General features: G+C 39.6%; 2 protein-coding genes across 2 annotated transcripts; both read right to left on the bottom strand.

The window, feature by feature from the left end:
- Positions 1-1,997: 1,997 nt before the first annotated feature.
- On the bottom strand, positions 1,998-8,533 carry LOC121517971 (peptidyl-prolyl cis-trans isomerase FKBP1A-like). The gene is made up of 5 exons (XM_041800100.1): positions 8,411-8,533; positions 8,258-8,305; positions 7,591-7,703; positions 3,386-3,561; positions 1,998-2,841 (listed from the first exon to the last, which is right to left on the bottom strand). Exons 1-4 carry the CDS (start codon positions 8,445-8,447, stop codon positions 3,430-3,432), a joined length of 330 nt encoding a protein of 109 aa, XP_041656034.1. The 5' UTR covers positions 8,448-8,533; the 3' UTR covers positions 1,998-2,841; positions 3,386-3,429.
- Positions 8,534-11,402: 2,869 nt separating this feature from the next.
- Positions 11,403-26,323, bottom strand: mfsd2al2 (major facilitator superfamily domain containing 2a-like 2). The gene is made up of 15 exons (XM_041799043.1): positions 26,234-26,323; positions 23,883-24,002; positions 23,679-23,803; positions 23,462-23,594; positions 19,717-19,795; positions 19,457-19,620; positions 18,026-18,116; positions 17,815-17,936; positions 17,490-17,573; positions 15,306-15,389; positions 15,103-15,215; positions 14,728-14,871; positions 14,491-14,650; positions 11,949-12,093; positions 11,403-11,662 (listed from the first exon to the last, which is right to left on the bottom strand). The coding sequence occupies exons 1-15, from the start codon at positions 26,321-26,323 to the stop codon at positions 11,403-11,405; spliced, it is 1,914 nt and encodes a 637-aa protein (XP_041654977.1).

Genomic DNA, 26,323 nt, shown 5'->3' with positions numbered 1-26,323 from the left:
AAAATAGTTTATCATTGTTATTTTACTCAACGTTTTACATAGCTATCTAAGGCTTAAGCCGCACATTGAACTTATTTTTATACCTCCGCACTGGTGATGGCTGAGGCTGGAGCCTCTGTGTTTTCAGGTTTGGGATTTTCTTCAAACTCTGCACAAATGTCTGCTCTTACTCAAGGAAAAAGTGCAGAGAGCTTGGAGGTCACTGGCAGGGCTGCCCACAGAGTTGCCCTCCTCAGCTGTGATTTATTGATGAATTCAGTGAATGAGAGCTGGATCAGTAGCATTGGTGCTAGCATCCTGGCTAACAGTTACCTCATTTTGGACCTTAAAAGTGTGCCAAACTAATACTGGGTTCTGATATTGGAATTATTTAATCACGCTACTTTTAAATTTTCTGCCCATTTGTGCTACTTCTATTTATAACTTTTAAACCATTTTTGCTGTTTGCCACCTATTTTTTCCACGCTTTAACCTTCATTTTTGCCACTGCTCTGCCACTTTTAACCCATTAAGCTGTTTTTCCCCCCTTTTTTTCTTTACCATGTTTTATAACTTCTAACCCTTTTTGCCATGTCAATTTTTGCCACTTCTTTGCCACTTTTAATCTGAAACTTTATGCCTCTTTTAAACAATTTTTTCACTTGATGCCAATTTATACCACTGTTTTGTCACTTTAACTGCCTATACGCTGTTTTAAGCCTTTTTATTTTCAATCTTTTTAATCAATTTTTGCTACTTTCCACCTATTTTCCCACTTTCTGCTTTTTTGCCCTGATTTGCCACTTTTTAAAAAACACTTTCAACCATTTTGCCACTTCTTTTTGGCACAGTTACTCCTTTTGCCACTTTCAACCTATTATTACCACTTTAAATGTCTTTTCGCTGTTTTTCACCCGATTTTCCTTCATTTTGCCATTTTTCTTACTCTTAACCCATTCTTGCTGCTTTTCACCCATATATATAACTGTTTGCAACCTTGGCCTATGCTTGCCGGTTCTTTTTGCTATTTTCAACCCATTTTTGCAGCTTTTTTGACATTTTATAACTTTTTCAAATTTTTACCCTACTTTTTTGCAAATTGCCAAGAGAGTTCTTCCCTTTATCCCCCCTTATGTGTGGCCTTGGTCACTGGTCAGAGGTTGAGGTGATGAGGCTGCATGGGTATCCTTTGCTAGAGAACCCATCTCAAGGACATTTTAAGGGATTTTCTTCTAACTTTGCACCAATATCCTCTCTGACTTGAGGATGACTTGATTCCATGGAGGGTTTTAGGTAAAGGTCAGAGAGCCTCATGTTCATCCGTTGCTTACTCAACTTAATATCACAAGAATACCATTAAACTTGTGTTAGCATTCACTGTCATAAGAATGAACCGATTAGCTTCTTAGGAGACCAAAGGTCAAGGCCAATTAACTGTGTTCATACAGTGCATATGAAAACTTTGAATGACTTTCTTCAAACTCTGCACTAACGTCCACCCTGACTCATGGATGAATTAAAAACAATGAAGAGGTTAAATGTTAAGGTTAATGGGCCTCATGTTCATCCTGTTATTTTAAGATTTCTGTTTCTCTTACTGCCACAGAAACCTCCCTAGCCCTTCTTATTGACCCACTATTGTGAGTTCACTGTTCAGCAGTGACTGCTACAAGCACAAGGTGGTGTGGTAATTCTTGTTTTGTCTTAAATGCAAACATATATGGAGAATAAAACAGTTATGTATGACTGAAGCAACACATTCTGCACATTTTTAAACTTCTAACCTTATTCAGTTTGGTATGCAGTGAAAAATTGCCTTCTATATACACAAAATAAAAGGGTGTTTTCTCTATACTTTAAAAATCAATAATGCATCCATTGGTTTTCTTTGCAATTTTTCAAATGTAATTAAATGTTAATTTATCAGCCTGCATGTATGCTGCATGTCACTCTAAGGATGTGTGGTCATTATAAAGTGGGGTGGAGATATTGTGAATGAAGGAAAGTAGAAGTTAGTGTTAAAATTACTCTTTTAATGCTTTTTGAGTAAGGAACAGACCTTTTACAAGCTTTTAACACATGTCTCCTTGAAATTAAGATCATGAACCCATGATGTGCCTACAAATCTTTTTGGGGAACTTTCTATCACTATTTTCCCCACATCTTATTTTGGTTGGAAAACAAGTTTACCCTTAAATATCTTCAAAGCAAACAGTTAAAATGTCAAGTTGGGAACATTTCAGCAACAGTTGTTTATTTGTATAAATAATCGATGCTGCAGCAAAGACAAACAAAACTCTTATTCTGCAAAGACTGTAGGCTGTTCATGGCAATAATGTGCTTGATACATGAATCCCTGGTTACAAACTAGTCCATATTTCTATTTTAGCCAAATGACACGTATCACAAAAGGTGTTTCATAGAAATATCACTGTGTCAAACACTTTATTCTTACGTTGATTTAAGAGAATTCATTACCCGCAATTCAAAACAGTTTTAGAGTAAAGGCCACAGAGCCACAGGAATGAGTTTGATTAAATATTCATGACGCTTATCGAAAACCTGGTCCTGATGGCTGACACGTTTTGTCAATTTTAAGTCAAATAAAAAAAAAAAACATCACCATAAAAAACACAAAGCAGAATATGACAAAATACATGGAATGGCCTATGACTTATTACAGTATGGAATCTAAAGCATAGCATGAAGGATAAAGTTTTAAAGCAAGTGATGTAACACAATTTGTATCTAAATGGAAAGGAGAGTGATCTAGTGAAGCTATAGACATAGGTCCTATGCGGGGATCAAGAGCAGGAATCTTCTGTTAACATTTTCCTCCATGTTCCCGAGATAGGAGTCGACCTGCAGTGGCAGGAGAAACGGCGAGATGATTAAGGAGGAGACGCAAGAGGGGATTACAGGATCTAGAGGCTGAAGCTTGTTATGTACATACTACTTAATCTCTTAATGCTACAGGGTAAATAACGCTGCATTAATGCAATGGCTCTACATGTGTGGAAATTTAATGTATGCATGTTTTCATTCACACTTTTAGGCTACGTTCACACTGCAGGCCTTAATGCTCAATTCTGATCTTTTCTCACATCTGATTTTTTTTTTTTTGTTTGCCTGTTCACACTGCAGTCAACTTCTAAAAGACCAGATATGTATCTGATTTAGAATCACATTCGAGAGTGGCCTGATTCTGATTCGAAAAGGTCAGATTCAGTGTGACTTGCGCTGTTCACACTGTCAGAAAAACATCATATATGAGTCACATGTGAGCAAAAAAATCAGATTCAGGTCACTTTTAACTGCAGTGCGAACGTAGCCTTAGATATTCTAATGCTACCTCACGTTTACAGTAGTTAAAGGTGACAGTGTTAATTACATCAAGACTACTCACCCTGAAATCTGAGTGGAATTTAAACAAAGTTGAGTGCACAAGTTTCAGACTTCCAGGCTTAGCAGCTCCACATCAAAGGTGAGGGTGGCATTGGGTGGGATGATCCCTGGGTGCCCTTTGCAGCCATAGGCGTAGTCTGGTGAGCAAACCAGCTTCGCTCGCTGGCCTACACTCATCTGTATACGACAGGAAATAGTTCTTATACTCATGGAAGTCACAATATATTAGGATACAATAAAAAAATTATGGCAATATGGTCAATTCAACTCAATTACACAAAGATATATGTTGAATAACTTGTTTTAATCATCAGAGGGTGCTATCTGCATTTGGCTTCAATTACTCAACATGCTGCTGAAGAAATAGTGATTATCAATAGTTGCTTTCATGCTTGCACAAAATTCCTGGAAAACTCCTGATGTTTTTGGAATGAGCTATGAGTGTGAATGCAAAGAGCTGATTTTTGTTTTTACTTGGGCTTGATCCTGAGTTTCTCCTGCCACCCCTCAGTAGAAATTCCATTCAAAGTCTGAGAGAGGATGCAAACATAAAATCCAGAATAAAAGAAGCCCTGATAAAGTCTGTTTTAAAATCTCTCAAAGGGGAAAACTGTTTAAGCCGTTCTCCTGCATGATGACTTCCATTTTGTTAAGCAAAGTCCACAACGTTCAGTTTGTGCAGCTGTCATTCTTTTACTCCCATATATTTACGCTGTGTTGAGCTTGCACATCTGCCTGCTATGATGAGAGAGACTTAAAGTGCGCAAGTCGCTTTGCCCTCCTCTGTTGTCCTAACTGAGGGGTATTTTAAGTCAAAGCAGCACTCCACAAGGTTTCTGTAATTGCATGGTTATGGCCTAATGAGGGAGAAAAGTGGCATCAACCCCTGCTGGTGTGGTTCTTGTTTTGTATTCAATCACATTGTGAGGAATGACGCCAAAGTGTCCGCTTGCTACACACATTAAATAGGGATGAATTTTCAATCGTGTTAGGTCTCATGCATCGTATGACGATGGTAGCTGCATGTACTTGCAGTAATGCATGTCTTCGCACATCTGTCTCCTATTTTTCTCCTAATAAGTGTGTAATCAATATTTACATGCAGAGACATCCCCTTGCAGATCCATCACAGAAATGCACTGATTGACATGCAAGAATTCATGTTAAAATAAAGCTGTGGTTTCAATATTTCTGAGCAGCTCATTGCAACCTCCAACCTCCTTAGAGCCTTGATGGTTGTGATACGACGACACCTTAAGCCTCCACAAATGCAGCTCACCTACCATGATTAAGGAGTGTTAAGTGAAATATATAAAAAGCTGAGTAATGTTATTTGGGTGTCTTAATGTACTTTTGATGAATACTGTCACAAGAGCAGAGACACAGTCAGTTAAAGGAATATTTCAGGATTTTTGAAGTTGGGTCATATGAGGTACTTGGCTATAGTAGTGGCGTCTCCAGTGATTTCTGTGAAAGTTGCTGAAAGTGGCTGTAGATGGGAACTTATTGTCCCCATAGTTTAACGAGTTTTACATAAAAATAGGCCAAGAAATTATGTTGGCTCGCCTGTACGCTGTGTCCAAAATGTACAAAGCACTTTACTTCTCCCCCCCAAAAAAACCCTCTGTGTCAGGCACCAATTTAAGATGCAGCTTTCTTCATTTTGTCTCCTTCCGCTGCGCATTGATATCCTCTGATCAGCTGCGTGGGTCTACGGGCTTCCTGAGGAATAATAACACCACAAAAAGCTAGAACAAAGATAATAACTTTCACAGAAATCTATGGAGGCTAACGCCACTACTATAATCTAGTCTATAATCGATCCAAATTCAAATTCCTGAAATATCCCTTTAAACATAAAGAATAAAGCAGGGCAGGATCCCTACCACCCAAGTGTAGCGCCATTCTTTGGGAAACACTGGATGCACTCAAACGGCAGTCTCTGTGGTTGAAAAATGATGCACACATTTATTGTACTATGGGTGAATTTCTTTATATATAAATCATCCATTTTGGTCTAAATAAGAATATTAGGGGCATCGCTGATATAACTTCGAGCTTGCACAATGTAGCCGTTTGTCAGAAGTGTTGTTACCAAGTTGATCTGAATGTAGTCTTACGACAGCGTTTTCACTATGGTGGCCACCTAGGATTGGACTCAAAAGCCCCCTTTGCTGATTGAATGACTGACAACACTCAGAATCTTTCCATATGTCTTTTGCAGTATATGTGTTTAAATTCTTACATAGAAAAATGTGTACTGGCTTAATGGAAACAATGCATTCTCAGTAGGGATGCACAACATTGAAATTTTGCTTATATCTGATATGTCAATACTTCCAAATAAATTTTAGCTGATACAGATAGTTGAATGTAGATTAACCATAAAATCTCAGTCCCTAAAATCTCACACTGCTTTCCCACTAAAATTAGCATGTAAAAGTGGGTTTTTTGAATGCAGGTAAACCTGCTAACAATCGGCAAGTGACTCTTTTCCCATTGCCTGCAGACCCAGATCTCATCGCCAGCTGATGAGCTGCGTGGCCTGTTTTTCTTCCTCTGGTGCGTCAAGCTGATGCCATCACATTGATGACATCGTCATCAGCGCGCTGAAACACAGCTAGGTAAACAATGGAAAGGAGCATGGAAGCCATGTACATGGTGGTCAACTGTTTTCTGTACTTTGTACTTTTGTCCCTCTTTCAAAACATACAAACAATGCAGACTGAACAACATTTAAACGCCGATGATACAAATGGAATTTGTTGCCAAGATGGCAACGCACACTGAGTTCAAAAAACAACAACGCTCGTCCTTCAGCTGCCGGCATCCTTTTGTTGCCCCAAGTTACAGGCGCGATATTATGACGGAGGCACATTATGCCAAAGTCATCCAGTGTTCACCCTGGTGTGATGTTCGCACTGGAGCCAATCGGAGGCGAGCTGATAAAAACCCGTGTCCATTGCAGGGTCAGTCGACGCGGGTCTGAATGCCGATTACATCCTATCCCACTGCCAACAGGAGCAGATTTTTAGCATATTTAAACGGGTTTTTCGGCCAGTGGGAAAGGAGTATAAGAGGATAAATAAATTTACAATTTTCAGTCCTTAAAAGACACTTTTAAGGGTAAGGAATGATGATGAAGTAAGAACTACAGCTGATGTAGGTCTGATGGTCCAGCCTAAAACTCCTCTGATGTTTAAGTTTGTATGGCTAATATATGCAGATTTTTTTAAATCCAAATTATTGGTTGTAAATATAGGCAAAAACATATATATACAGGTACATCTAAAAAATTTATAATATCATGAAAAAGTTCAATACTTCTTGTCACTCATTTCAGAAAGTGAAACCCATGCGTTACATAGACTCATTACACATAGAGTGAAATATTTCAGGCCTTTATTTCTTGAAATGTTGATGATTATGGCTTACAGATATAAAAACACAAAATTCAGTGTCTCAGAAAATAAGATTGTGGAAATAAAAAAAAATATTATGGAAAAAGTTCAATACTGGAAAGTCATGGTGTCACTCCCTAATCAGCTAATGAACTAAAGGCACCTGCAAAGGTTTCCTGAGCCTTTAAATGGTCTCTTGGTCTGGGTCAGTAGCTACACAATCATGGGGAAGACTGCAGACTTCAAAGATGTCCAGAAGACAGTCATTGACACCCTCCACAAGGAGGGTAAGGCACAAAAGGTCATTGCTAAAGAAGCTGGTTGTTCACAGAGTGCTGTATCCAAGCATATTCTTAGAAAGTTGAGGAAAAAGTGTGGTAGGAAAAGGTTCACCAGCATAAGGGAGAACCGCAGCCTTGAGAGGATTGTCAAACAAAATCCATTCAAATATTTGGGGGAGCTTCACAAGGACTGGACTGAGATCATCCATCTAATAAAAGCATCACCTCATTTGTAGAGAAGTCCCCGAAGATGAATAAATGATATTAAGAGAGCTTTTTCATTCATAAGTGAATCCAGTCCCATGTCTTTGTCTACAATGGTTAAACACCCGTATTATAACCCCCCTATAATCAGATATCAAATCTTGTCTAGCGTGCTGTTAAATCCCTGTTTAAATCAGAGCTTTAATAAATAAATCAAGTGGTTCACAAAGCATTAACCATTTTACGATTAAAAAAATGCCGGACACAGCTATCTAAATGTCCAGAATAAACATCTGTAGTTTTTAAACACAAGCTCTTACCTGGGCTACTCCTTCCTCCCAGCCGCGAATAACCTCTTGTTTTCCGATCTTAAATTTAAAGGGCCTTCCTCGGGACCTCGAAGAGTCAAACACTTTTCCATCTGCCAGTGTGCCTTGAAAAAACACAGGACAGAAAACTGATCAGCAACACTCATCTCATGAGTAACTTTATCTTCTCCAGGCTGCCCACTTGCGGTTACTTACAGGAGCTAGCTTGCTAGCTAATGTTAGCATCACGGGGCCGATTGGCCAATGGTTGGAGTGTCATAGACAGCGGCTACAGTACCGTTAGCTTGACTAGTGTTTATTATTAACAGCCTCAAAAAGGAAAGCAAAGGTTTGCCAGTAAAACTGGGCATATATCACGACTGAGCGAATAAAAACAAGGCTTTAAAATAATATACATGCATGCGTTAGCCGAACAATCACAACAGCAATTTAGAGCGTTGACGCTAGTTAGCTGCAATGCTAACCAGCCAAAGCAGTAACAATCTCTGACACAATTCAGCTCCAGTTTCAGCTTCTTTATCCATTTAAGCGCACCAGCTCACACAACCAGTGTTAATATTAACTAGGTTTACTAGACACAAGGTTTACTCATAAACTAAACGTTTTATATAGAAGCTAAACTGGTTCGTCTGAGCTCCACTACAGCCTCCGCACTCACCGACATAGTGCACCACGACACACTGCCCCTTCTTTGGGAATGTCCGTCCTGGAAAAACAGGGAGAAATTGAAGAAAGCGTTAACTATAATGTCCTACAATCAAGTGTTAAATCAAGCAATGTTAAATGCTCTTCAAAATAGGTTTACTCGCACCATCGCCGGGAGTTATGGTCTCAATTTCTACTCCCATTTTGTCGCTCTTGGATACCCTCTCGACCACCCGACAATCTGAGCGGAAGCTGGAGGAGGCAGGGGCGGCCTGCTGACGAGAGTGGGCATACAGCACATTCTGCTCATACATAATCATTCACACAGACAGATATGCAGAGATACATACATAAATACATGTAATATTTAGTTTTTGTATGGCATAGTTTATCCTGCATCAAAGCTGCAACAATAAAGGCAAAGGTTAGCAAGGAAATTTACATAATTCTGTAAAAATAACTGTATGGTGTTATGATATCCTTGCATCATGTAGTTGCTCAGTATTAAACTGCAGGAAAAAAGTACATATTCAGAACTTTTAGGCATGTTTGGGCCAAAAATAGAGGCTGGAGTAAGATGTGTGATGACAAGTAAGCCTGCCTGAGGGCACTACTGTGCAGGAAGAAGGATTGACACAACCCCAGTCATGCTCTGGATGTCCTTGCACATTACCAGAAGCATGGGGAAAAAAACCTGTTGGAAAAATAACAAAATCCTTACCTTTATGGTGGAGAAAGGGGTGGATGTGGAAGGTAAGCATGACCTAGGGTAGTGGTTCCCAGAGTGGGGTCTGGACCCCCAGGGGTCATATGATTGATAAATAGTTTGACTTAAAATAATCAATGTTATCTATTATTTTAAATGTTGTTGAAATGAGTTTAAATTCAAATCAAAACTTAGCTTTTAAGTGATACTTGTTCTTTGGGAGACACAGCATGTACAAGTCATGCATTAAAGACCACCCTGACAACTGATGTGATCTGCTTTATTCCTCAAGTAAACAAACAGATGGTTTTATTTATGTTTGTATGAAAATGAAGGATCCTTTTACAGATCCAAGCTGTTTGACTCAGTTCAGTTATAAGAGCCGATCCTTAAACGGCTCTTCATTTGGTACCATCCAGGCTTTTTTTTTTTTTTTTTTTTAATCTCTTTAAAACAACAGAAAAGGAAACAAGGAAACAACTATAAAACAGGAACTGGCTCCCGTTGATCACAAAAAGAAACAGCTTTAACTAGAAAAGCACTCTGAGAGCGCAGCCCTATCACCCAATAGTGAAGAATCCTTTAAAAAATTCCTGGATCCGTCCCCATGTGCCCCCCACCATGGCATTCGCTGATTACTCCCTCACCGGTGGGGTGGAAACACGGTGAGGCAAAGCATTGGCTTCGCTACGGGTGCCAACAGATGCACCCATAGTCTCACCGGACGACTGGAAGTCATGCCAGAGTGTGAATATTCCTCTATTCCTCCCAGCATTGTGAGTATTCTCGCTACAATTCGCTGTTTCCTCTGTTACGCTCGACTCGTCTCCCCGACCGGGTGTGCGTCTTTCAAACTCTGTAAACTCCAAAACTTTGAATAGAAACACACCCAAAATGTTGCTGGGATTGAAGTTACTCATGTCCGCCATCTCCTGGTGTAAAGTGGTATCAGCGCAGACCTCCTCCATTAGCCTATCTCCCAATAGTACAGAATCCTTTAAAAAATTCCTTGACCTAGACGGTGATCCGGATCAGTCCCAAAATCTAATCAGTTCTTCCTTATACCATTTCTGACATTTCCTGAAAATTTCATCAAAATCCGTCCATGACTTTTTGAGTTATGTTGCTAACAAACAAACTAAAAAACTAACTAACTAACAAACCCACCCGATAACATAACCTACTTGGTGGAGGTAATAACTACTTCAAAAAACAGCATATCATGACTCTATTATAACTTTTTTTAAGATTATTTTTTGGGCTTTTGCCTTTATTCTCATAGGACGGCTGAAGAGAGACGGGAAATATGGGCAGAGAAAGTGGGGGAAGACACCAAAAAGTGGAATCTACCCCATGTCTAGTGCATCAAGGACTATAGCCTCTGTATACGAGCACCTGCTCTATTATATGAGCTAAACCAGCACCCTCCTTCATAAGTTTTTGTTGTGAATTGAGTTGTCAGTTCAATTTGATAAGTACCTCATAATGTTTATTTGCTAAATGTTTTACCACGGTCTCCCTTCAAACCATGTTTAAGACAAAATAAAGGAGTAAAGTTGTTTAAGAGACACTCAGAGCATCTTAGCTCGTGACTATTTTGCCCTCATTCGTTTGTATTGCCAGCAGCTTCCCTGCACACATGTAGAGGTGCCTTGCCAAAGTAAGAGAGCCATGAAAATGATGTATGGGATGTTTTCATAACAGACAGGCAGGTGAGTTCTGATATCAGATTGTCTTTGAAAACATATCGTTAAAGCATAATAATGGTGCACGTACTTAGTTACTCAGTATCTGAATGCCCAAAATGCACCAATAACGCAAACTGTAAACAGGGTCAAGCATTACGGCTCTTACAGTTCAAGATAATAATACACATATTTCCTTTTAACTGTTCAGTTTAAACCTGCAATAACAGATTATTTCAGTCACCAACAAGGAAAACAAAAAAATCAATGCTGCATCAAAATGTTACCATTTAAAACGTGTTGGGCATTTTCTTATTTACAGCAATAATAGTTGAAAACATACATGTAAAAACAGTCATTTAATGATCACACATCGGGGTTTTACAGGTAGTATGTTGTATTACTTTGTAGTCTAGTGACTTGGTGCAAAATGGCCAATTTCTTGTAAATCAACACCATGGCATTTCTACATAACAGTGCTTCGTGTGATAGACAAAATGTTCTTCTGTAAACTTCAGAAGGGATAGTAAGTAGATTTTGTCACATTGATTTCAGCAGGAAAAGCTGCATCCTCAGGCTAAACAGCTGCTTGCTGCAGGTTCATGTTTAGTGTGTAAACATCAGCTCCCAGTAATAAAGTTTGAAAAAAGTCTCTTCCAAAATGTCAAACTATCCCTCTGAGGTGTCTGACTAAACCCACGACACTTTGGATTTCTTTTTTGACCTGCTGGAGTTAGACCAAGAACCATTCCTGGAGGAATTCTGCATCAGCGTTTCCTCTTCTGGGTGATGGTGAAGGCTGAGTGTCTGCTGATGACATCGAGGATTTTCATTTGATTGGACAACAGCTTTAGGCCCGCTGTGCTCTCCAGAGAGGCTCTTTGATGCATTTGAACGGACAGATGACTTGACTGAGCATTTCTTATCATGACTGAGGTAACACTGTGAGGTATCTGACTGCTGCTGAGGGATTGTTGGCTGCTCTCCGTTTCCTCTCGTGCCCAGTGAGGAGGGTGGAGCTTCTGGCCTGGATGAAGAATAGAAAAGAAATCTATAATCAACACAAATGTGACAGAATTAAAACATGCATGCATTCAGATCTAAATTTATTACAGCTGACAGGCTGCAACAAAGATAATTTGGTGCTATAACCTTTAAGATAACAAATAGCTATTAGTTTATTTTCAGGTCTTTGTCAGAAGACCATTACAAAAATCAATCCTTCTGAAGATAAAGGAATGGACCAACTTTTCTGATGGACTTAATGTGGCTTACAAAGGTGAGATCCAAATCTTTGAGTACACCAAGATTACAAACTTGGCCCTTAGTCTTTGGATCCCGATACTCAATCTGCTCTAAGCAGTAACATAACAAGTCTATAGAGCCATAGCCAACAGGTGAGATTGCCACATATATCTGGGTGTCATCAGCATAAATGTAGAAGTCAATATCGCTCTTCTGCAGAATTTGAAGCAGCATATAAAGGGTAAAAATGAGACTGAGAACTGATCCTGATGGGATACCACACCATAGTCACTCTGGTTTCCCTCCTAATTCCCAAGGAGAAGGAGTCCTCTGATCCTAGCCAGTTCTGTATCATCTAACTCCTCAATGTGGAGGGGAAGATTTCTTTAGTATCATGGCACAGAGGTCCATTCATCCATCCATCCATTTCCTATACCGCTTATCCCGTTTGGGGTCACAGGAGGGCTGGAGCCTATCCCAGCTGTCATTGGACAAGAGGCTGGGTACACCCTGGTAACCAGTCAATCAAAGGGCTGAGAATCACCAATTAACCTAACAAGAATATCTGGTGGTGGGAGAAAGCTGGAGTACCAGGAAAGAACCAACACATGTACGGGAGAACATGCAAACTGCATGGAAAGGCCCTGACCGGGAAGTTAACCAGGAACCTTTCTGCTGTGAGGCTGGCACAGAGGTTATCCAGTTATGTAGAAATGAATAGATTAATAGACACAGCAGTGCAGAGAGCAGGGATCCAAGGTTTTGAAGGCTGCATAGAACTTAACCTGGCACACCAGATGGCTTTGTTTCACACATCCATCTGGGAAAGCTTAAATAGGAAACATCTGGGAAAAGGCAGAGGCTTTGAAAAAAGCTTGAGTGTGATTGGATGAACGTTCTGTCTGTCACATCTTTATGGGCAAATCAGAGCAACAAACACGTGACGTAGCTGCTATCGAGCTGCGCTTGCGCAGCTGCAGAGGAATAACATGAAACATGGTGACTATAGACATGTAAGTACTCGACTTTTGTCGTTTTTGAAAAGAAAACAACTCACTGCTGTTCTTCGAACGAAGAAATGTCATCAAGTTCTGATAAAACTGGCGCTTTAGCAGCATCCACACTAAGCTCTTGCTCCATAATTGCACCAGCCTCTTGCTGCTGCTTGTTTACGTCATGACTCCACCGTGCCTGAAAGTGCTGCCCCTCGTCGCTGATTGGTCCGTCACTTTCTAACCGAGCCCTAAAGGTTCAGACGGGAGCTTTGCAAGATGGATTCGCCAGTGAAAAACAAGGAAACGGGCAAATCCATCTGCTTTGCAAGGTCAGAACAAACTTGCATGATTTAGCATCAGATTTAGCATCAGGCAGCTAAGGTGGAGAGTAGGGAGTTACACGTAGTTTCAGTGAGCGCTGATCCTCTCTGTAGAGCAGAAGTATCTTGTGTTTTTTCAGAAGTCAGTTTATAGCTACCAAAACTTACAAAACAACTGCAGTCCTCTTACATGAACCAGTTCAGAAGCATCCCTGTAAGATCAACCTAGTTTCCAACCTGTCCAACAGTATGTCATGATTCACAGCGTCAAAAGGGGCTCTGAGATCCATTAGAACTGAAACTGACACTCCCTGTACCAGTATTCAGCCTTATATCATCAAATACTTTATAAGGACTGTTTCTGTGCTGTTGGTGGGTTGAAAGCCTGATTGAAATTAGTCGAAATGCCACAAGAGTTCTGGAAAGCGTTTCAGAGAGAAGACTGGAAACAGGCCTGAAGCTGATTATCTCCAGGCTTTTCTTCTATAACAAATGTGTCACAGAGAGTAAAAATATAAATTCTAATATCCTAAAGATCATGTGTGTCAAATTTAAAAAATGGCTTGCTTATTATTAAGATTTTCCGTGACTGAGCAGCTATTTAAGAAGTACGAGCTGCTTTGAGTATTAATTTTGTTGATTATTTAACAGTCATGAAAAGAACATTTATAAAAATAGACAGTGACATTTTGGAAATTGTGCTTTTTCCTTTCTTTGCCAAGCACTGAACAGAGCCAGGCTAGCTCTTCTGCCTACTCCTGGTCTTTCTGCTGAGCTAATCCAAAAGGCCTTTAGCTTTGGCTCCAATCAGCATACAGAGATGAAGGATGAGTGGATCTTCTCATCTACTTTTTGGCAAGAAATATTTCTAACATCTCATTTACTTGTAGCAGTACAAAATACAAAAACAGAATTATTAAAAGCTTTTGAAAATAGCTTATGACCAGGCTGTCGTTTGTCCTCTTCTAAGGATCCAGAACTGGCTGAAACTAAGGAAGCAGCAACCCCCAGGATAGAAAAGGAAAGTCACAAGTGCAAAAAAAAAAAAAATCTGACTTCTTTGAGTGTCTATTTAAGGCTGGCTGGTAAACCCACAAAGCTTCATTAACACCCAAATACCTATTTTTACAGCGGAAATAATTTACAGCCTTGTTTCTGTGTTCCAAATAATCCTCGCTCTAAACATTTTTGCATTTTTATTTGATACTTTAGCATTTTTAGTCTGTCTCATAGCAGCTTTAAAAATAAACTTGACAGCTTGATTCATGGGGAGAACAACCCAGTACTTACTGTACTGTGCTCAGCTGATCCTGCTGCCTCTCCTTGATCGGGTAGGACCAAAAAAAGACCATCCCGATTAGCAGAAGTGCGATGGGAACAGGTGAGAACAGCACTATCAGAGCTGTCACCACTCCTTCACCATGCTCACATGCGCCTGCCCTGTAGCCCACGAACCTGCAGACAGGGTGAAAACAGAACCTGACGCACCATCAATGAGCTTAAATAGTTCAAGAAATGGAAGAGAGGCTCACTGTAAGGTCAGGGTTGAGATCCCAACAGCCAGGCCTCCTGCTAGCTTACTGCAGAAAGCATAGCAGGAAAAAAACAGAGGCTCCAGATCTTTGCAGGACGGATGTTTCACTGCAAAGTCATCCACCACATCTGGAAGCATGGACCTGATGGATGCAAAACCAGCTGATTTATCATGTATCAAATCTGCATGACAATTTAGATGAAGAAAACTGACTGGTCATTGGCATGGATCATTCCTAGAATATTCTGTCCTGAGTCAGGTAAAGGTAAAATGAATGATTCATGAACACTGCTCTGAGTCTTACGATGATTAGATGTGACGGGGGCTTTCAAGAGGGCGGACAGCTTTGTGTCCTAACAGGAAGCAGACTCACCAGGGTAGCAGGAATAAAGTCGCAACGCTGAATCCTATCAGAACGCACATGATCATGAAAGCTGGCAGGCTACTGGGAACACAGGCGATTACAATCACAGCTGGGATGAAGAGCTGGGAGAGACAAAAACGGGTGGTAAGAGGGAGACTGAAGATGTGGATATCAACTTGAATCAAGCTGTTTATTGGAGACAGATTTCCTACTGAAAGTCCGATGAAAACCGTAGTCCTTTTCCCAACAGTCAGGAGAACCATTTGCCAGTGTGGAACCGCTATGGAGGCAGAACCCTGTGGAGATACTGAGACGGTTTCATCTGCAATTCAAAATTCATCCTAAAACTTTATTAGAAGATTGTTTTATGGAGGCTAAGAATGGCCAAGAGTGTGCTTTAATGCAACTTCCTTTCTTTACCTTGAGCTGGTTTTAGGAGGGTGTTTTAGACAGATTTATCAACAGAGGTTTTACAAAGAAAAACTACTTTCAAAAAACTGCAAGATAGATGTAAAATATGTTTAAACCAGATGTGAGCCACATTCAGAAAACAAAAGGATGAAATATAAGGGTCACACTGATAAACTTTACCTGTTGTGGTGTTAAAATTAGTTAAACTAATCAAATGTGCACTACATGGACAAAAGTATTCGGCCACACCCGTTAATTATTGAATTCATGTGTTTCAATCAGACCCGTTGCCACAGGTGCATAAAATCAAGCACCCAGCCATGTAGCCTCCATTTGCAAACATTTGTGATAAAAAATGGGTCATTCTGAAGAGCTCACTGACTTTGAATGTGGTACTGTGATGGATCCACATTTGTAAAGACGGTTCGTAAAATTGTCAAGCATCAGATGGAGTGGTGAAAAGCACACCAACACTGGACAATGGAGCAGTGGAAACATGTTCTGTGGGGTGACGGACCACACTTCTGTGTTTGGCAGTCAGATGGGAGAGTCTGGGTTTGGCAGATGCCAGGAGAACATTACTTGCCTGACTGCATTGTACCAACTGTAAAGTCTGGTGGAGGAGAGGTAATGGTATGGGGCTGTTTTTCAGGGTTTGGGCTCGACCTCTTATTTCCAGTGAAGGCCAATCTTAATGTTTCAGCATACCAAGAGATTTTGGACAACGCTATGTTTCCAACTTTGTGGCAACAGTTTGGGGAAGGCCATTTTCTACTGACTGGCCTGGACAGAGTCCTCACCTTAACCCCACTGAGCACCTTTGAGATGAACTAGAACAGAGATTGTGAGTTCTCCTCCAAGATCAGTGCCTGATCTTAAATGCTCTACAGAACAGATGAATGGGCACAAATTCCCACAGAAACACTCCAATATCTTGTGGAAAGCCTTCCAAAAAGAGTCATAACTGCAAAAGGACAGTCAACTTCAGATTAAAGTACATGTATTTGAATACAATGTCGTCACACTCCCAGCTGATGTAATGGTCAGGTGGCTGAATACTTTTCTCCATATAGGGCGTGTATGTGGAGTCCTTACTCTCATTTAAGACCTCGGGGGAAAAAAACAAACAAACAAAAAAAAAAACACTGGTTGCAATGAGCCTTTGGGAATCAGTTTGAACCCCCCTGGTCTAGACCAGTGGTTCTCAACTGGTCCAGTCATAGGACCCATCCCCTACTGTAATGTGAAGTAGGGACCCAAATTTCTGATTTTTATTAAATAAATTTTTAAAAATGCTGAAATTTGGACCTTGGAAGGAACATAATAAAAAACTGAACAAAAAGACTCATCAACACTTTGGGAGGACATGCATGCAAACATTTTATTTCACTATTATAACACATTTTGCTTGTTTTTTTTTTTTTGTATGTTTTTTTTTTTTTTTTTTTTGAAAGGTGACAAGACATTTACAATTTTATCATATGAAAATTAACTTTCTTGAAAATATTTCCATTCAAGATAAAAGAATAAATAAGTAAAGATCTCAAGAAAACAATCAGAATTTACTATTTTTCCTGCAAAAAAAGTAAGTAAAAAAGCCTCTTTTTTTTTTTCCTTAAACCAGTTCGCGAACCACAAGTTGAGAACCACTGGTCTAGACTGTTATATCTATAACCAAACAGTGATTGAGATACAGACTGTTGCATTGATGATCAATGCCAGTCACTCTCTGATGGACGTTGTTACCCCAAATCATTTTCTACTGGCATCAAGATGCCATATTTGCATGATGGCACATCTTTTATGTGATAAACAGCATGGCATAGAAAATGACTTTTTTGTTTTCTCTTTCTAAAGCTAAAAAATCATTGAAGTAATGGCAGAAAAAATATGGCGAATACAGCTTTTTCGAACGCCCAAATGAAATGTTGCATTTTAAAACACCTGTTTGAGCACAATGTGTGATTTTAGTCACTGTATCTTACCAGTAGAATCAGTAAGAGATGCTGGAAATGGGCTCCTAGCCCAGCCGCATGACTGCAAAAAAGTGCAAAATTACCCAAGGACATCTGAGAGTTGGGACAAGAGGTAAAAATATATCACGTTATGATAAGTATCAGGCACATACTAGCAGAAGAAAGGCAGAAAACCAGATTTTAAAATGCATAACCTGTTGCAGAAATGATGCCTACCACAATCAGATGAATCAACTAGTAGCTTTTACATGTATTTGGCCTAAATGATGTGTAGAATGTCCATGTGAGCTAAGGAGACAAGGAGTCAACACAGCCACTATGGTCTCAACTGTACCTGAAAAGCAAGTATGCTGAACACAAAGCCGAGCACCAGGCGCTGATAAGGGATGTGACATACCAGCATCTTCAGTGAGGCCAGATAAGAGGGGCGTACTTTGTCGTCAGAGCTGAGAGGAGCTTAAAATAATAACAGAATGTAATGAAAAGCAGCGTATAGATAGTTATCTTCATGCAATTTAATTATTCAACATTAGCCACTTGCTCACCCCTCTGCTCCTTCACCCCCAGGAAGAGAACCATGCTGCTCAGGAAAAACAGAGCCCCCATGACCAGAGCTGACGTCAGGAAAGCCTTCTCCTGGTACAGAAAATACATGCATAACATTTAAAGACAAGCAAAGCACAAATTATCATGCCAAATGCTATGTCAACATATTGAGATAGCTGCAAATAAGGCCGTAAGAGAGCGAATTAAATTTATGGATGCATGTTCACATACAGGGCCTCTGTAAGTAGTTTTAAGTGCAGTGATTGGGGGACAAACAGTTCACCTCTGTGAGTTTTCCCTAACCTGAAAGCCTGAACATTTTCAAAAACTCTTGACACCTGGCATGTGCGTTAGGACTGGTGACAAATTTTATTGCTGTCCAACATGGGTGATTGAAATTGGCTCGCTTGCGCCTCTAGCTTAAAATTTGGCCATTGCACTTAGATGAATGAAATTTGCTGCAGCTTCCTGAATAAAAGTCTATGACCATCACGGTGTAACCTGACAGGCTTAGACTTGGCCACTGAAGAACATTCACCTTGCTGTCTTTAAACCATCTGTGTAGCTTTTGCTGTATGCTTTGGGTCATTGTCTTGCTGGAAAATAAATCTTGTCCCAAGCCATAGTTCTCTTGCAGACTGAATAAGATTGTCCTCCAGGATTTTCCTATATTTTGCTGCATTCATCTAAACCTCTACTTTTACAAGCCTTCCAGGGTCAGCTGCTGAGAAGCATCCCCACAGCATGACGCTGCCACCACTGCGCTTCACAGGTGGGTATTTGATGGTGCATCTTGTCCGATTGCCAAAGAGCAGCGTTTTGGTCTCATCGGACCAAAGAATTTGGTTCCACATGACCATGGAGGCTCCCACATGCCTTTTAGTGAACTTTAGTTGAGATTTAATGATTTTTCTTCAACAGTGGCTTTCTCTTTGCCACTCCCACATGAAGCTTTGACTGGTGAAGAACTCTGGCAACAAGAGTTTCTCCCATCTCTGCTCCCATCTCTGCTCCCATCTCTCAATAAAAGCATAAAACATCTAAGAGCTGAATACTTATTATAGACACTGTATGTGAAGGGGAAAAACCCCTTTACTAAATTCAGTCTAAAACAGTGTTCAGCCGAGAGGCTCAGGCTGAACTGCTAAACTATTTCTCCTTGATGGAGTTTAAGTGAACTTTTTTGGTTTGAAAACAGGTTTGCCTGTTCCATTATATCTACATTAGCTGTGCAAAAGAGCATATTCTCTTGCAGACACAGTGATGCCTTTGTTGAGTTAAGACCAGTAAATTACAGGGTAACCAGATCTCCCTGGGACTGTCAGCACAAAGCCCAAACAATGCTGCACGACTGCTGTAGAAATCTGAGTTGAACTGAGCTCAAGTGAGTGAGAGAATCTCATTTTTAAAAGCAGAGGTCGAGTTTTTACCGTCTCCCTTAGAGATGCCGTTTGTGGTGAAGATGTGCTCTGTGGCGTTTCAGGATTGTGGTCCACGTTGTCACAGGCCTCCTGCTTTTCTGTGTTGTACACGGCCACGACCTGACCCTGTATCACTGACGCCAACAGCATGGCCAGCATCTCTACGCTCATTCCTGCCACAGAAGAAGAAGATGATGATGACCATGAGGGAAGTCCTGGTTTATGATCAGTTCAGGTCTGAATAGGTGAGTGAGGGGGCGTGGTCTCACTGTAGGCTGTGGCAGAGTCTCTGTCTCTGTGATCTCCCCCCAGGAACATGTTGAGAGAGAGGAAGGGGACGTTGTAGCACTGGTAATGGATGAGAGAGGAGAACGTGACGCCAAGTGACAGCACATAAATGGTGTGAAACTCAGTAACCATGGTGACACAGCCTGGAGCGAAATGACAGCGCTAACAGGGATAAGAGAATGGTATGAAACACGGACACAATGGTTACAGGAGGAAGAATAAAATCTCTGAGGGGAAAGTCAAGACTGGCACTAAAAATCCTGGACAGATAAGAAGGAGAGAGTGGTGGAGTATTAACACTACAATGTAAAGAGTGCATTTAAAATGAGACGCCTGTAATTAAAGGTGTATTTTAAAGCATTTTTACCAGCAAAATATATAAAAATCAAAATCTGAATTCTGTTTGACCTTATTTAAATGTTAAAGTTAACATTACAATACCAAATGCTATCAGAACTGCTCCCTTAACAACGACTTAATAACGACTTTTCAACATCCTGTCCCTCGAAACCAGGTGTAGACCTTTCTCCGTTAAGTTAAAAGCAATCATAGTGAGTAAGCAGAATATTTTCAGCATCTCTTTTCTATTAGCAAACGCAGAAATGCCCAAACAGAACTTGCCCATCAGCTCTAAGAAGAGCATAACTCAAACTCACCACAGCTAAATGTTTTAACATGTCACTAGGCAGAAAATGCATGCTCACTATTGGTGCAATATCCATTCCTCTGCCAGAGATCATATTTTTTAATTGCATACCAATTTTATCATAGAGTAATCCACATGTTCATTGTTTCAACATGTTGGGATCTGCCTGATTCTAATTTGCCTGGTATGAAGACCTTGCTTTTGGAGCAGGGGGCCCTTTGGCATAATAGAAATATATTTTGATGCTATCTGATTTACTCTTGGCTTGACTTACATTGGTTGTAATGCACACCAGATCGTACGAAACAAGCCAGCACAGATTGTACTTCACTGTGGGCACAGAACAAATGTTGTTTCTATGGATCATTGCTTATCTTGGTTACTGGTGCAAACGGGTTAATATGCTCATTACTGGCATTCCTTAGAAATATAATTGTAACTAGGATTCCAACTATATTGTTTTAAAATGTAATGTTTAGCTCATACTTACTGGTAAAACCCCTCTGATTCACATCCTTCAGTTCACTCAGGACCACTCTTGTCATACATTTAAAAATTTAAGTGCAAGATGGCTACACAGTTTGACTTGGCCGAGAGGGATCTGCTCAAAAGATGCTTCCTGGGTTAGTCTAGCAGCATGCTTTCATTTTCCAGAGAGCACATGGCTAGAAACCCCGTATGGATGGATAAATTGATGACATTGTGTTGTGTGAATCTGAGTATAAGGGTGCAACAAGCTTTATGCTATAAAGGAGGAGGCTGGGATGGTGGAGGTTAAGCTTTGCCATCAGCAGCAGCAGCTTGGTGCATCAGCATTAATACAAGCAGGGATTGGTGAGAAGTATAAACATGATACCATTCTGGCACCCTATTGGCTTGTATGCGATCCATTGCACCTTTGAACATGACAAATCACGTCACACTCCAGCAAGGAAATAGCAGACGTGTGCAGCCTAGTACTAAGATGTCCATGACAGAGACTCAAGAGGACTGGAGGGAAATGTCCCAACAAGCACCAGTGAGGAGGTTGGTAGAACACATACTGTATATGGTTCTTGAATGTATTTGCATTGTACTAAAATGTGTTCATTTTCAATGAGCATAAATACAGCTGAAACAGGTGCATGCCAAATTTTTCAACATTAACATTTTAATATAACATTGTAGTCATTATGGCCTTTAGAAAAATGTTTTTTTGGGAGGTGGGGTAGTGCACTATGGTAGAATCCCCTTTACATCACTTTTACTTTTATACTTTAAGTAGTTTTGAAACCAGTACTTTTATACTTTTACTTGAGTAAAAAGCTTGAGTTGATACTTCAACTTCTACAGAAGTCTTTTTAAACCCTAGTATCTATACTTCTACCAGAGTAATGAAAGTGAATACTTCTGACACCTCTGATCAGAACTATGTGAAGTCGATGCACACATACAGTGCTTAATAAATTTATTAGACCACCTGTCATATTTGTCTCAGAGACTATCCAGCAACATGAAGTGCTTTAATGTGGACTCTTTCATTTTCACTGAGCTCTCCACATTTTACCATTTTGAACAGGAATGAGGGATTTCAAACTGAATTCACTCAAATTTGAGCCGGCTCACTGGGCTTCTCTGAGAAGTCAGAAATTAATCAAGCATAACATTCAACCACTAAAACTACTTTTTCTGTTCAGAAATGCAAGTAAATAACTATAATTTGACATATTAATCAAGGAATATTAATGTACTTTACTATTTTTTCAGTTTTTTGTAAATCAGTAAATTTGAAAATTCATGGATAACAATACTAATTCTATTTTAGCATTAAAAATATCATTTGGGTTAAAGAGCTTCAACATATTGGTGTATTAACCATTGCAGAAAGATAAAAAATGATTTTAGTGATTACCATGCTGTTAATTTAGAGCAGCTGTGGCATAAACCTTACTTTGGTTAGGGTTAGGGTGGTCTAATAAATTTGTAAGCACTGTATGTAAGGCCTATTTTTAGGTGTACTAAAATATGCAAGAGCAGTCTATAATACAGGCTGTTTATCCTTTCTGAATGGGTCTCCACAAAAAGTTGGGATATTGATACTTGCAGGCAGCATCTCGGCCATGGAAACCCATTTCATGAAACTCAGTTTTGTGCTTGCATTAATCCCAGTGGAAGTTCAGAACTCTTCAGCGATGGAATCTGCAGAAAGCTGGCGACTTTTACACCCCATCCACCTGTGATTTCACACTGTCCACTTCACGACGGGATTACTGTTGTTCCTAAACGCTTCAACTTTCTAATAGTATCACTTACAGTTGACTGTGGAATATCCAGCAGGGATGAGATTTCTCAAACTGTCTTATGGCAAAAGAGGCATCCATCAACTACGCGTTTCAAACGATCTATTTTTATCTCAAATGGAGACTATATGGCTAGGTGCTTGATTTTATAAACCTGTCGACTGGTCTTATTGAAACCCCTTAAGTCATAATCAACAGGTGTGGTTGAAAAGTTTTGTCCATATTGTGTATCTTGAGGCCCCTTGGAGCATGAGGCCCCAGGCAATTGCCTTCCTTTGCAAAATGGAAAAATCACCTATGCATGTGACATCAACCTAAAAGCACCTAAAATGATTAACTGTTGAGGATCTAATGTTCTGCCATACACATAAGTCTTCATTTTTTTCCTTTAATGTTTGTTTTTTTATCATTTGGTGGCCCTGAGAGTCCAAAGACATTTCACAAAACTCAACATCTCATAATATGTGAATATGTCGAGTTATGAAACGGGCCCTCAGGGCCACCATAATATTTTTTGACAAAGCGCCTGTGTTATGTAATCTTCTCAGAAGTAAAGAAGGGAAATCATTCTTTGCTTGAGCTGCTGACAACAAGACACGGAATGTGTGACAAGGGACTCCAAAGCAGACGCTGCTTCTGCCGCAATTTTTATATTTATTTCAGAAGCTCACCATACTGTTTTAAATGTAATACCTTATTTTAAAAAAACAAAAGCTAGCCATTTCCATAGGTGGACCTGAGCACAATAATGTTCTCATCCACCAGGAGAAGAACCCTTAAATGCCACTTACTCTAACTTACACTCATGAGGCTCTCGAACAGGCAGGTCACTGTGATGAACCACAGAGCCATGAGGCCCTGGGACATGGAGCCACGAGGGACAAACCACATCAGCAGATAGGAGAAGACGGCAAACGGAGTGGAGAGAACCAGCCTGTCAGACAGACATCATTGATGTTCAGTACGGTATTCAAGGATGGACGGCAGATCAAATCAACATGAAGAACAACCAACCAACCAGGGAGTGAGCTTTCCTATGGGCGTCCACTCACTGCGGGTCACCAGATATCCCACCAGAGGGTCGGTCACAGCATCCCAGGCCCGACTCACGAACAAAATGATGGAAACATAGTAGGCCTCCATCTGTGGAGGTACTTTTTTTTTAAATTCACATCACGACATTGGCCATTTTTCTAAACATGAGGACGACATTAACCCTTACCTGAACAACATCCAGTAGAAATATCTGCATAGACACACCTACGGCTACTGAGGTAACTTGATATGGGACCCCGCCGGCAGCATAGCACAGCTTTCTGGCCAGAGGAATCCCCCCAGACCCCTGAGAAGAGGGAGGACTTTCATCATAATACCCATGCGTGCTGACAAACTACGGCTATGAGAGCCAAAGCTCACGTTGCAAAACAGTGCCGAACACGAGGCTTTTGGGTGCAAAATGAAGCACTTCGAAAATAGCGTACAATTGAGCCAGCATTTTTACCAAGAACTCATTAAATTATTTAAAAGAAACGAAGCTGCTGCTACGCTGTGTAGCCTAACTTCTCCAAGCGTGTCCTGCTTAAAGGGGTGGTGCTTGCATAGGCCATTCAAATAATGGTACTGTATCATTTAGAAAGACCTGGTATCAAGTTGTATGAAAGCGTTAAAAACTTAGACAACCAAACTTGTTATACTGATTCAATAATATGTTTTTGTCTAAAGTGAACAGAAAGTAACAACAACTGGGGATTGATGATCAAGTGGGAAAAATTAAGTAGAAAAAAACAAGTTATGATTAAAAAAATATTCATATGTATGTTAGCAGCCTGTCTCAGCCTTTGAGTTTTGTTTGAAAAATTACACTACTTTTTCTATCCAATATTTTAGTTTTTACTTTTAAGGGTTTATGTCTTTCTTTTTTATTTTGATTTACTGTACTGCTTTTTGGTAAATTTGACGTTTTTTTTTATTCACTCAGTGGATTATCTTAAATCCATCATCAGATGTAAATAACAGGAAGAAATGCATTATGTCACACTGAGTTGGATGTCTAGAAAAGTAACCGACTTGTATTTCAGGTTTGAACTCAGGAGATTAACAACAATAATTCCATACACTGTGGCGCTGTTACAAAAGACGTTAACCTACTTCTCAGTTTGATGTCATGAGTGAGGAAGAGTATGTTTATTTTATTTACAGCTAATGTCAGGTCATTGTTTTTGAGCAATCCATTCAAACAAAAGCAACTTTTTAAACCTCCTGCTTTGACCTTATAGGACTAGTGTTCATTTTGATGCTATTTCAAATCTGAGTCTCAGTCTTAGTCTTTAGATTAAATTCCTTTTAGTTTGAGTCACCAAACAAAACCAAACTTAGTTGTAGTCAGTTTTAATCATCAAAGATCTATTTTTGGCTTTTGGCTCTATTTTGATGAATGACGACGTTATATTTTGACTTTCAACTGTGATAATTCACTAGAATCTTTAACATAATTTTCAAGAATGTCCATCAGAGTTTAACTGATTTGCTTGAAATGTTGGGAGAAAAAGCTATTAAATTGTTTGTGTAAAACTGGGAATTTGCTTGAATATTTTTAAGTATTGTCATGGAAATTTAGAGGTCATTTTTTTAAATATATTTGAGGGTTTCATTGGAGGTTTTGGGGGAAATTTGCTTTGATTTTTTTTTCACAGAAATTTGGGAAATGTATTTGGAAAATTTTGGGAATTTGAATGGAAATTTGTGTGTAGAAGAATCTTACATTTTAAATTTCGAAGAATTTTCATGGAGATTTCAATGAATTTGTTTGGATGTTTAGAGGAATTTTTGTGGAACTTTATTTTTTTATTTTGTTATTTATAATGCAATTTTTTCAAGGAAATTTTCTTTGAATTTTGTGGGAATTAGCCTGTCTGTATGAATTTACAAGGAATATTTTTGGTTAAATATTTAGGGTAATGCTTGGGCTTTATGATTAAATTTCACTGAAACACCTGGGGAATATTTGAAAAAAATTTGGGGGAACTTTTTATGGGATACTTTAAAAATATGTTTAAGAATTTACACATAAATTTGAGGTAATTTTTTTTAATTCAGGAATTTGTGTGGATGTTAGAAAGAAAAAATTACAATAAATTCAGAACATCTGGTGTAAATTTTGTTGAACTTGGCCTAGACAAGTCCTTGTGGTCCATCCCTCTCTCAATGACAGACAGCATTTCTGACTGAAGACCCCAACAAACAGGACCTTCAGGAGATTTGCCTCCCATGGACTGGTGTTGAAATTTAGCACTTTGCTATAAACACTTAAAGCAGTGCATCTGGGACCTGTGTATGATTAAATATCACAGCATCAATGTTACTGTGTGTCCATGTCAAATAAATGCTAAATAAATAAATAAAAACAAATTTGTGGGCATGAAAACCTTTCTCATTCTACCTTCAAACTTTATTTATCATCCTAAAAATAGAGGCACAAAATCAGAAAAAGAATCTTAAAAATAAAATGCACAAATGAATGTTTTTAATACAAATGCAGCAGCACAGGAGAACAGTGTCATAGTGAAAACTTACCCTCTGTGATGAGCCGCTCTCTGTGTTCTGTTTAAAAATCTGGCTCTTCAGTGTCCGTACTTCATCTTTAAAATTCTTCAGACGATTCAT

The sequence above is a fragment of the Cheilinus undulatus genome, linkage group 11, assembly GCF_018320785.1.
Source record: "Cheilinus undulatus linkage group 11, ASM1832078v1, whole genome shotgun sequence".
Lineage (NCBI taxonomy): Eukaryota > Metazoa > Chordata > Actinopteri > Labriformes > Labridae > Cheilinus > Cheilinus undulatus.
This window is presented reverse-complemented; position numbering and strand designations above follow the sequence as displayed.